Source organism: Taurulus bubalis (genome assembly GCF_910589615.1).
Source record: "Taurulus bubalis genome assembly, chromosome: 1".
Taxonomy (NCBI): Eukaryota; Metazoa; Chordata; class Actinopteri; order Perciformes; family Cottidae; genus Taurulus; species Taurulus bubalis.
Genome location: NC_136589.1, coordinates 15,938,322 through 15,950,849, shown reverse-complemented (window position 1 = coordinate 15,950,849; position 12,528 = coordinate 15,938,322). Strand labels below are relative to the sequence as shown.

The 12,528-nt window shown below is 40.2% G+C and overlaps 1 protein-coding gene across 1 annotated transcript in view; it reads right to left on the bottom strand.

The window, feature by feature from the left end:
• The window catches only part of sptbn5 (spectrin, beta, non-erythrocytic 5), a gene marked incomplete at both ends in the record, with an annotated part of 61,866 nt that extends 52,305 nt beyond the window's left edge, over window positions 1–9,561 (bottom strand). Inside the window, 5 exons of the mRNA XM_079223437.1 lie at window positions 2,885–3,113; window positions 3,306–3,460; window positions 3,971–4,087; window positions 4,642–4,809; window positions 9,448–9,561. Of these exons, the coding sequence (XP_079079563.1) occupies window positions 2,885–3,113; window positions 3,306–3,460; window positions 3,971–4,087; window positions 4,642–4,809; window positions 9,448–9,561 (783 nt within the window). The remainder of the gene's footprint in view (window positions 1–2,884; window positions 3,114–3,305; window positions 3,461–3,970; window positions 4,088–4,641; window positions 4,810–9,447) is intronic.
• Between the last annotated feature and the right edge of the window lie 2,967 nt (window positions 9,562–12,528).

Sequence of the window (12,528 nt, the reverse complement as noted above, 5' to 3'; positions counted from 1 at the left end):
TAACTTGACTGAAATATGGTAAAACATTTTTTGACACGAAAGCATCGAACAAAGAAAGAGCATTAATTGATCCTGTGTCACCTGATCAGGCGGAACCATATGAGGCCGAGTGTGATCAGCACAGATGTGCAGACCAACCACAGACAGTGGCACCGAGATCGATCCCTGAGGAACCTCACTTGATACTTGAGAGGGTTTTGAGGAGTTACCCGGATGCTGCTGGAGAGACAGGTAACACACCTTGTTGTGGCACCTGGTGGAGGATTCTGTCCTGAACTGCTTCTTCAACCACCGACCACTGAGACTTCCTCCCAATGACATACTTAACCGCTAATGACACCTACGACACGTGACCGAGACGAACACCTTGATATACCTGGAGCACAGTCTTTACACCCATCACCTTTAGTCTTTGACACACCTGAGACACAGGTAAACATGGGCACACCTGGTACTGACAGTGTAGCACCCAGGAAGTCACGTCACATAATTCTCAACATACCAGGTACTGATGATGCTTCTAGGTATCTTCGTCACATCTGGAACACACCTGTTGCCGACAATATACCTGCTGAAAATGCTTTTAGATACCTTGACCACACATTTACACAACTCATACACCTGTTGTCAACAATTCAAGACCAACTGTTTTTGTCGAAACCTCAAACATACCTGGACACCTGGTGCATACAGTATAACTGCTGGAGATGCTTCTAGATACCTTGACCACACCTGAAACACACTTGCTAAAGCCGCTTCAAGCCTGAAAAGTCTTTTTGGAAACCTCTAACGAACCTGGAATGCACCTGGTGCCCACATTATGTCTGCTAGGGATGTTTCTAAATACCCACGACACACCTGGCATACCTTTAGCACCAATACAGACCTGGAAAGCCTTTGTCCAAACCTCTGCACACCTGGACACACCTGGACACACCTGGAATCCCCCACTACGGAAAACCTTGAAGGCTGGTTGCTGAGCCCAGGCAACACACCTGGTTTACCTGCTACATGAGTACAAACCACCAAAACCGCGAGAGCTCCAACCATCACGACAGGTCAGTGGTTTATTGATCCACACATTGGATAATCTTTTAGCAGCGTCTGTTCTCGGTCACAAAGAAGAGAAACACTTTCCAGCAAGCCAACAGAGACACGAACAACTACAAACACATGAAGGGCCTCTTGAATCCAGTGGAATGGGTAATTTAGCATTGACTGAGCAGAACCAGACTGAACTCTTCTTCCTGTTTCTCTGAGCAAACAGCAGGTAAAGGTGTGAAGCTTCTGCAGCCGTCCGCTCTGGGAATGTTTCTGCTGCAGCGTCTCAGACTGGGATCTGATCTGAGGAGCTTAGTGCCAGAAGCCCCGCCCACAATCAACGACACCGGATAGAGATGTTCCACGGTCACCTGACCACATGAACATTAGTCCCACAGACAGACGTTACAGGTAAAAGTACTAACACTACAAGGTGAAAATACTCTGTGTTCCTGCATTGAAAAATAAAAGAATGTCAGTATAATCAAATTAAAGGGAGTTTAAGTATTAACACTGAATGTTCTGAATGTTTCCTCCACAGTGTTGCTGTCGCTCTTTCCGCAGGTCAATCTAATCCAGCAGTAATCCTGGTTGACTGGCTGATTAGAAGAGGTGGTGATGTGAGTGAGCCGGCAGAAGGACTGCAGGTAGTGAACGTTTCTACCTTCAAGTTACAGTTACCTTGTGTGTGTGTGTGTGTGTGTGTGTGTGTGTGTGTGTGTGTGTGTGTGTGTGTGTGTGTGTGTGTGTGTGTGTGTGTGTGTTAATCTGACTGCTGCTGCCGTTCCTACGGCAGCCTTCAGAGGACAGAAGAGTCCACGGTTTGGACCGTTTGTGTCTCTCTGTGACATCGAGGCAGCAGATGTCCAGAACCTCCTCTGGTACCACTAGTACTACTACATACATACATACATACATACATATACATAATAAGGCACATTATTTATACCTCATATCTTGGACTTTTGCACATTCCAGCAAAAAACTGTGCCGTTCTTTCAACCTAAAAACAGATATATTGTACATATTTTTTTATAGTATGCATGTAAGCATGTTTATACTTCTCTGAACTTTGTCATCATATTAGGTATTTGATTTACACTGAAATATTAAAAGACAGTCAAATACAAAAAACATCTATCAACTAAAATGTATTTAAATCATCCCAAAATGTTTTTTGTCTTCTATCTAATATTTGCTTTTGTTTTGTGAAATAGGTAAATACTTTTTGGTCCTCGCACTTAAATGATTTCAATTTTTGTATTAGTAATAGTAATTACATTTAAATAGAACGAAGTGACGAGTTCTGTCTTTTGGGGATCAGCTGGTTTCATCTCGGATAGTCTATGTAACAACAGCGGTCAGAGTAACATAGTGCAGTAAAACTATGTGGAAATACTCCAATACTGGGGTGCAGTAGTAATACAGTACATGGGTACAGTAGTAGTACTAGTACTGCAGTGTGTACTGTGCATGTGACGTGTACTGTGCATGTGATGTGTACTGTTCATGTGACGTGTACTGTGCATGTGAACTAGTACTGCAGCGTGTACTGTGCATGTGCCGTGTACTGTGCATGTGATGTGTAATATACATGTGACATGTACTGTGCATGTGAACTAGTACTGTGGCATGTACTTTGCATGTGACGTGTACTGTGCATGTGACGTGTACTAAGCATGTGACGTATACTGTGCATGTGACGTGTATTGTGCATGTGAACTAGTACTGTGGCGTGTACTTTGCATGTGACGTGTACAGTGCATGTGACGTGTACTAAGCATGTGACGTGTACTAAGCATGTGACGTGTACTGTGCACGTGACGGGCAGCAGCGCTCAGACCTTGGCGAGTCTCTTCTGGATGGTCTGTCCCTGCTTCATCTTGGAGAAGTAGTGGTAGTACAGGGACACGTAGGTCATGATGGACCGCTCGTCCGGGTGGAGCACCACCATGTCCTCCACCTCCAGCAGCTGCATGATCCCAAACTCTCGCTCCGCCACGGAGAAGGCGTGCTCCAGGTTACGGCGGGGGTCGTCGGCATGGAGACGGCGGTAGTCAAAAAGGTCAGGCCTGGGATTGAGAGAGAGAGAGAGAGACGGACAGACAGACAGAGATAGAGAGTGAGAGTGAGAGTGAGAGAGAGAGAGAGAGAGAGGATAGAATAGATTGGATGGAGAATAGAAAAGTGTGTGTGTGTGTGTGTGTGTGTGTGTGTGTGTGTGTGTGTGTGTGTGTGTGTGTGTGTGTGTGTGTGTGTGTTACCGGTGTGCGTGGATGAGGGCGTTGAAGGACAGTCCGCTCCTCCAGCTGGAAGAGAAGTCGCGCACGTCAACGCCGTCATAACCTGACGTTTTCCTCTGACACCAGATCAGCAGAGCCTCCTTCGCCGAGCGATGAGCCACACTGCCTCCTCGCGCCTGAGGAGGAGAAAGACAAGACAAAGAAAGGAAAGGAAGAGTGAGAAGAAAGAAAAAGATGGAAAGAAGGAAACAGGAGGAGGAAAAATGGACAGAAGAGGAGAGAAGGAAACAATAAAGACAAAGAATCGAAGTAAGAGGAAGGGAAAAGATAGAAAGAAGGAGAGGAGAGAGTAGACAAGGAAAAGAGATCCAAAGAAGGAAACAAAGAAAGAAGGAAAGGAGGAGAGAAAAGGAAAGGAAGTGAGAGAAAGAGAAAAGGAAAAGAGGAGAGGGAAAAAGGAAGTAAAAGAAGTAAAAGAAAGAAAAAGATGGAGAAGATATACAAGAAGACAAGAGGAGGACAAGGTCAAGGTGAGGAATGGAGAGGGAGGCAAAGAAAGGAAGAAAGAAAAAGGACTTAGGAGGAGGAAAGAAGGAAAGTAAGTAAGATAAATAAATAAAAGATTAAGGAAAGAAGGAATAAGAAGTAAAAAAGGAAGAAAAGGAGAGAAAGCAGTGATTCCCTACCTCCTCCAGGTTGATGGGTCCAATCTGGAACCTGAGGATGATGATCCACAGCAGACCCAGGATCAGCGTACGGTCCCCGTCCACCACGTTCTCTGGACCAATCAGATCCACTCGAATCTGATGGGAGAGACAGTGATTGGTTTGTGTCCGTTTATGGATTTGCTGCAAAACTAAAACAAAGAACACATTAGATCTTATGTTTATTTATTTATATTTTCTAAAATCTTTAGTGCCGTCTGAGTTGCTAGATTAGATTAGATTTCTGCTAAATGCATCTGTCAGTCGCTTTTGAGTCAAAATAACATCTGTAATGAGTAAACATGAACACAAGATGGAGACAAATTCCATGCAATAAATAGACCAAAAGTACATTCAACAGCTGAGGTACCTTGGTTTCTAGGGCTCTTAATGACCCTAACAGGTGAGGTACCTTGGTTTCTAGGGCTCTTAATGACCTAACAGGTGAGGTACCTTGGTTTTTAGTGCTCTTAATGACCCTAACAGGTGAGGTACCTTGGTTTTTAGTGCTCTTAATGACCCTAACAGGTGAGGTACCTTGGTTTCTAGTGCTCTTAATGACACAAACAGGTAAGGTACCTTGGTTTCTAGGACTCTCAATGACCCTAACAGGGGAGGTACCTTAGGACTCTCAATGACCACAGGTGCGGTACCTTGGTTTTGAGGAAGCCGATGGCGATGCTGTTGTTCTCCAGACAGTGGACTCTCAGTTTGCGGCGGCTGGGCGGAGGCAGCGTCTCCCTGGAGATGAGCTCCAGCAGACGGATGAGGGCGACTCCGGTCTTCAGCTCGGTGTAAACGTCCGTCAGCTCCACCTTCTCCTGCAGGAGGTGAAGAACACGGTTTCAGCTTTCATCCATTCATCCTTTAAAAATATCACAAGACTTAACACAAGACTTGCTCTTGTGACGGAGTATTTTAACATGAATAGATTGGTACAGTAAAAGGATAAAAATACTTCTTCCACCTCATATTTACTATGTGAGGAGACATGTTTACAGCTCGTTGACTTTGATCAGGAAGTTCAAAGTTAGAAAGATAATTTCCCCTAAAGTGTTTCTTCCCCCTGAAGTGTGTTACATAATGTCTCCGCCCAGTCTGCTTCAGGACATCCTGGTTATCAGCAGGTCAGGTAACATCTTACAGCTAAGAGCAGCTCGTCAAGTGGACAACTTCCTCCCAATAACAGGCGTGTCAGTTCAGGTTTTATACTTTTTACGAGCTACAGCTCCAGCAGAAAGTCCATCATGTCTTCATGCAGCTCTTTTGACCTCCGTGACCTCCGGACCAGGTCCTCAACCCTTCCACGGTTCGGCTTTGAACATGTCATTTGAAAAACATAATTTAGTTTTAACATTTATTTTGGCCTGAAATATGATTTTGGCTTTCATACAATGGAGATAAATGTCTCAAAAATTGTACTAAATATTTTTCTTTGATTGGACGTATATTATTTTGTATATAAAGTATGGAAATAATTCACCACCTCCATCAGACTGAAACAGGACAATATTTGAAAATATGGGAAAGTTGGATCTTTTACATTAAACCCTAAACGTCCATAATTAGTTTAATGTGAATATATTTCTGTTTTATTTATTTTTTCCCTTTTCACTATTACACCTTTTTGTTTTTGTATTATTATTATTGTTATAATCAGTTAATTATTCTCCTTTGTTGCAACCATTAAAAAAAGGATAAACAGTCAAGATATAACTACAATTAATACACTATGTTGCTTTGGTGTAGGACCAAGAAATAAATAAATAAAATAGAAGTAGTTCACATGAACGTTTCGAGCATCATTCACACTGTCGACTGTTTTAAAGACGAGACTACAGTTAATTAATTAATTCAACCTTGTTGATCTGAACTCTTTGTTAGAGTCTTAATCTCCATCATTGTTTGTCCATCAGCAGGAAATCTTTAATGGATCATTGAGACATTTGGCAGTAAAAAGCTTAAACTGATGCCTGGAGTGATGCGTTTGGGTGTAACTCTGAGCTGTAGGATTTCTCTCTGTCATGAAACAGGAAGCTGTGCTATCTGAACAGCGTTTTATAGAAATACCTTGATTTTATTTCCTGTTGTCATGCAGATAACATTGTTACTCAGGGTTCATTACCTTTAACTAAAAATATATTATATTAAAAAAAAAAAATAATAATAATAATAATAAGCATGAAGTCTACTAAAGCATAAAACAGACCTGCAACTAAGAACTATTTTAAAATTCTCTTTCCGATCTATCGAGTTTCTCCATCAAAAGTTTGATATCAGAAAATGGAGATTGGGAAAAAACTGAGAAGCATTACAATAAATGTCAAACAAGGATTAATCAATTTATCATTTCATCTGAAATACATTATATAATTGGAATAGTATTGGGCTCATTTGAATTGCGTTTAAATAGTTAATATTAACTAACTATATAATTCATCTTATTTTGTAAAAATCTCAATCTCTGAATCGCAAACAGTAATTAGCTTGTCAGATACAAAAGTGTAGTAAAAGTACATGCTTTGTGTTTACTTTGATGGAAACATTTGAGTAAAGTACAAGTACCTCAGATGTTAGAAAATGACTTTGTTGACTTACATTAGTCAACAAAATTATAATTTATTTAGGCGTGAATATGTAAGGTTTACCTGGCCCTAGCCTTTAGAAGATGTTAGCTAACGGTAGCTAAGTTAACCGTAGGTTAGCTAACATTTACATTGGTTGGCTAACAGTAACAGTAACCTAGGTAGGTTGGCAGTAGGTTAGTCCTAATGGTAGCTAACTCAGTTAAAAGTAGGTTAGTTTAGCTAACAGTAACACTAGGTTAGTTTACAATTAATACACTATGTTGCTTTGGTATAGGACTAAGAAATTAATAAATAAAATAGAAATAGTTCACATGAACGTTTCGAGCATCATTCACACTGTCAACTGTTTTAAAGACGAGACTACAGTTAATTAATTAATTCAACGTTGTTGATCTGAACTCTTTGTTAGAGTCTTGATCTCCATCATTGTTTGTCCATCAGAAAGTTAACGCTAGCTAATGGTAGGTAAGTTGACAGTAGCTAGGTTAGTCATAATGGGAGCATTAGCTAAGTTAACAGTAGGTTAGGTTAGCTAACAGTAGGTTAGTTAACATAAGGTTAACGCTAGCTAACAGTAGGTTAGTTAACAGAAGGTTAGCTAACAGTAGGTAAGTTGACAGTAGTAAGGTAGTGTTTGCTAAGTTAACAGTAGGTTAGGTTAGTTAATGGTAACCGTAGGTAAGTTATTATGTTAGTTTTAACAGTAGGTTAGTTAACAGAAGGTTAACACTAGCTAACAGTAGGTGAATTGACAGTAGCTAGGTTAGTCCTAATGGTAGCGTTAGCTAAGTTAACAGTAAGTTAGGTTACCTAACAGTAACAGTAGCTTGTTAGGTTAGTTAACAGAAGGTTAACGCTAGCTAACAGTTTGTTAGTTACCGGAAAGTTAGCTAACAGTAGGTAAGTTGATAGTATTAAGGCTAGTCCTAATGGTAGCGTTAGCTAAGTTAACAGTAGGTTAGGTTAGCGAACAGTAACAGTGACCTAGGTTAGTTAACAGTAGGTAAGTTAACAGTAGTAAGGCTATAGTCCTACTGGTAGTGTTAGCTAAGTTGACAGTAGGTTAGGTTAGCTAACAGTAACAGTAACCTAGGTTAGTTAACAGTAGGTTAGTTGACAGTAGGTAAGTTGACAGTAGTAAGGCTATAGTCCTAATGGTAGTGTTAGCTAAGTTAGCAGTAGGTTAGGTTAGCTAACAGTAACAGTAACCTAGGTCAGTTAACAGTAGGTTAGTTAACAGCAGGTTAGCTGACATTAGAAGAAATTCAGACCCACCGGAGAAAAGACAGGCAGGAAAAAGTGGACGTCAGGAAGATGATTTTACTCCGACAGACAGATAACTACAATTATTAAGATCAACACAATCAAGTTCATTAAAATATGGCGCAGGGGATTCTTCCTCAACCCTGTGCCGCATGCGGCAGCAAGCTCAGTGCTGCCCCCGGTGGCCGGAATATATATTACAACAATAATATATTGTAATATAGTATGTATATTAATGTAATAATAGGGATTTTTTATGGTAATATCAAAATATAATGTATGGTCAAAATGATGTGGATTTATTTGTCTGCTTTCCTGGTTTTGGTTCAAAAGAAGGGAAATGTAAATGCCACCATATACAGTACAATGTTTTAGACAATAGTACTCTTCCAACATGGAGCAAAGAGTATTTCAACAGAACAATTATAGAGTTCTGCAGTATTTAATTATATTTATTTCATATACTTAAAGAAAACTTTGATAATAACGAAAGTACCAAAATATTTTTTCAATAAACTGTTATTTGTTAAACCCCACATTATTTCTTTACATTACTTAAGTTACCACCCATAAATATTCCAGAGGACACAACCTCAGTGTGGAGGAAACACATTTTTCTCTCGGCACTGCCACCCCGCTGAAATCCCACAGGAATTCTGAGAATGAGGAGCAGCGGTGGGCCTCAGAGTTCAGCCAACAGCTGGCGTCCAGTTATTAGAGAAAACATACAGAATCAAACCCAGAACACACGAGAACCGACTGGAATCTGTCAAACCGGGACCAGCAGCTGTGTCTTTTATCATGACTGATGATTCCTCTGCGTTTGTATTGGAGCTGATAGATCACATTAAACACAGATGGCAGGAGGAATAACAATGACATCATCACAATACCTCTATCTTATTGTAAAGACAAACATTCTCATTTATTTTGTTTCAATGTGACAATCACTTTGTTAATTGATATAGATCTCCTGTCTTTCATTTAAAAGTTGGTCTAACATTACTTTGTATCTCAGTGTGTCAGCACTGGATTTTCAAAGTAAAGCGTCTGATCCTGTTTAGTGTTGCTATGTTTCCACATCGTCGGAGTGTTTGGTGTTGAATCACAGCATGAAGGCAGCGTCATTAGTATTATTATCACTGTAACCACCTTGAATGCAGACCTAAATACATTTACTCAAGTGCTGCATGTACAATTTTAAGGAAGGTGTACGTCCCAGAGGTACATATTGCACTTTTTACTGTACTACATGTCAGGGGTACATACTGTACTTTTTACTGTACTATATCTCAGAGGTACATATTATACTTTTGACATTAGTCCAGAAACATCAGATGGAATAATAAAACAATCAGAACAATCAATACTTTTACTTTACTTATATGCTTTTACTTCAGTGAGGTTTTGAATGCAGGACTTTTATTTGTTGAGGAGTTCTTCCACCTTGTGGTACTAGTACTTTTACTGCAGTAAAGGAATGCATACTTCCTCTTGTGGTATCAGTTATATACAGATAGTTTTGTGTTCATAAAACCACAACAGGTACGTTGTTTTTCTTCTCACTAGTTTTAATAAACCACATTTTTTCTTCTTCATGTGTCTCACCCCGTTCTTTGTGAAGACGCTGTTCATCCACTTGGTGAAGGTTTTCTTCTGCACTGTCATCCTCTGCTCCTGCAGCTCTCTGACTCGCCCCGCCCCGTCCTCCTCGCCCTCCATCCTGATTGGCTGGAAGCACACAGAGAAACGTTCCAATGGACATTCAGAATGATGAATCTTAGCATAGTTGTTCTTCAGGTAAGAACCATCAAGGACTACAATTACTGCTGCTCCATTTATCTAAAGCAGGGTTGTCAAACATACGGATGGCAGGCCGGCCCGCCAGGGTCCAGCTCGGCCCGCCGGATAACTGTTAAAATAAAATACATTTTTCCCAAGAATGGGATCAGGATATTTCACGCAAAAATGTACTTTAAATCTTGACATTAAAAGGGGAGATTTTGTCCTGATGGTGGAGCTACAAGAAAGATAATGGAGTCATTAAAAATGAAAGGGTTCATCCTCCGGGGAGCATGAATGAGATCAGGAATTTCAAGGAACATTGATTTGAGATTTTGTCCCAATGGTGGCACTAGAAAAAAGTTTGTGGAGTCATTAAAGTCGAATGGGTTCGTCCTCCTTCTGGAGTCTGAAGGGTTCATCCTCAGGGCAGCAGGAATGGGATCAGGACATTTCACGAAAATATTTATATTAATTAATTAAGTAAAGGACATTTAAGGAGGAATTGTTGTAACGGTGGTGTTAGAGGTTCACAAAATCATAGGGGTTCATCCTCTAGGGAGCAGACTTATCTGCAATCAGGGCGGTAGTTGTTGAGATGCTTCATTCTTGACTTCAGGGGTGGAAAAATATCCACAAAAAAGCTGTATCTCAGACCTCTAAACTCAGATTAAAATGTATTTCCTGCAGCGATTCTTCTGATTAGACGGTCTAGTGACCTGTCATCTGATCTGGTCTAGTTCAGTTAGAAATAAAAATGTTATTGGTCTGTATGCCGATAGAAACAGTTACACCTTCAACACAACACTGCTATAAAAATACCTGAGCTGTCATAATCCTGGTAGCCAGTGTGTGTGGGTTTTTACTTTTTATTGATCTTTTATTACTTTGTATATTAACATTTCAGTTCAAACACCTCAACAATCATCATCTTTGAGTAATTGTTTCTATTTTCTTATAAGAGATCATTTCAAACTTTTAAAATTTCAAGAATAATGTGACTTTTATTATGATTCTCATTTATATAAAAAAGATCTTAAACTCGAACAACTTGAGGATGATTAATCCTGCAGATTTAAGAACATGTAAGAACAGAAAATACTGCAGATGTAAACGCACAAGAACAAAGAAACAAAAGAAAAGCGACTGTTTAAACGTTTAATGTACTCCACACAAACACTCAGAGAGGAGTTTCTTACCTTCCACTCGCTTTATTGTTCCAGCTGTAGAATCTCAGACAGAGTGAGAGATCCAAAGACGTGTTAGAATAAAAAGCAACATACAGTCAGAATGTTTCTGTCTGAACCAAATGCTACCATAGAAGAAGTGTGTGTGTGTTTCCATGAGCTGTGTGTGTGTGAACTTTGAAGCATTTGGATTTACAGCATGAGCAGCTCTGCTCACCTGACAGCAGGTGCAGGGGTCAAAGTTCACACTGACAGTATGAAAACACACACACACACACACACACACACACACACACCAAGGTCAGCAGGTTGACGCCTCAGTGTATTTAATTACTGTCAATGTTTAGTTCACTTGCTGCAGGAAATATGAGCTCCTGTGCATCAGATGTATAGATGCATCCTCTTTCATTCTAGCGGAATGAAAACATTTAAATTCTGTAGATTTCTTCCAAATTTACCAAAAGTTACCATTAGATAACGCCTCATTTGCATATCTAAATATAACATTTCAGAAAACGTGTAATTCAAATAATAATCATATTAATGTCAGTAATAAACTGGTGAAGTTTCATGTTGATTTCTGTTAGTATCGTTAATATTTTACTCTATTTACCTGGAGAGTCTTCAAAATATGTCATGTTGCAAAACATAGACACTGACAGACAGATGAAGAGAGAGACAAACGGGTGAGGAGAGATACAGACGGGTGAGGAGAGAGACAGACGGGTGAGGAGAGAGACAGATGGGTGAGGAGAGAGACAGACGGGTGAGGAGTGATAGACTGGTGAGGAGTGATAGACTGGTGAGGAGAGAGATAGACTGGTGAGGAGAGAGAGATAGACTGGTGAGGAGAGAGATAGACTGGTGAGGAGAGAGAGATAGACTGGTGAGGAGTAGAACAGACTGGTGAGGAGAGAGACAGACGGGTGAGAAGAGAGACAGACAGATGAGGAGTGAGACAGACAGACAGACAGGTGAGAAGAGAGACGGTCAGACAGACGAGTTGTTGTTGGAAAGCTGTAGAAAGCTGAAATACAAACTGACCTGAGAGCATCAGAACATGTTGAGTACATATTTGAATAAACTTTATTGGTCTCAAGCTCTGATAACAGGATGAGACTTCTGACCAGTAACACGTTGAAACGACAAGAATACAAAATACATCAAAGTCACAAAAATAAAACCTTTTACATTTCAGACAGATGACGATTTATAATTGAAGAGAGCACTTTTAATGAGAAACATTCCTCATTAAAATTAAAAGTTACACATTTATTCACTTAAGTCCTGTGTTTCGTGAGGACCGATGACTTTATAAAAGACTCACATTTACTCCTAAAAACAAAAGGAAGCCGCCCAGCTGCTGAATCCTCCAGGACGACTTGTGTCCCGTCACGAGAACAGAGGACGTCGACACTGAAAGGAATCTGCGCTTCAGGTCAGAGTTCTAATCTGGAGTTCTAATCAGGATCTCCAGATAATAAAACAGGCACTAACGGAGCTTTGAAATGTGAACGGAGTTATTTGGTTTTGGTGCTGAAGGCGTTTTCAGACTAAAAGTTAATTTTAACGTCTGAATGAATCTTTGCAGTTCAGAACGTTGTCATCGTCGTATAGACAAAAAGGCAAATGTAACTGTTTCTAGATTAAAAAGGCACATTCAGGAACCTTTTCCCTTTTCATTGACTCACAAAGAATTTTCAGGCACTGCAAGTGATTT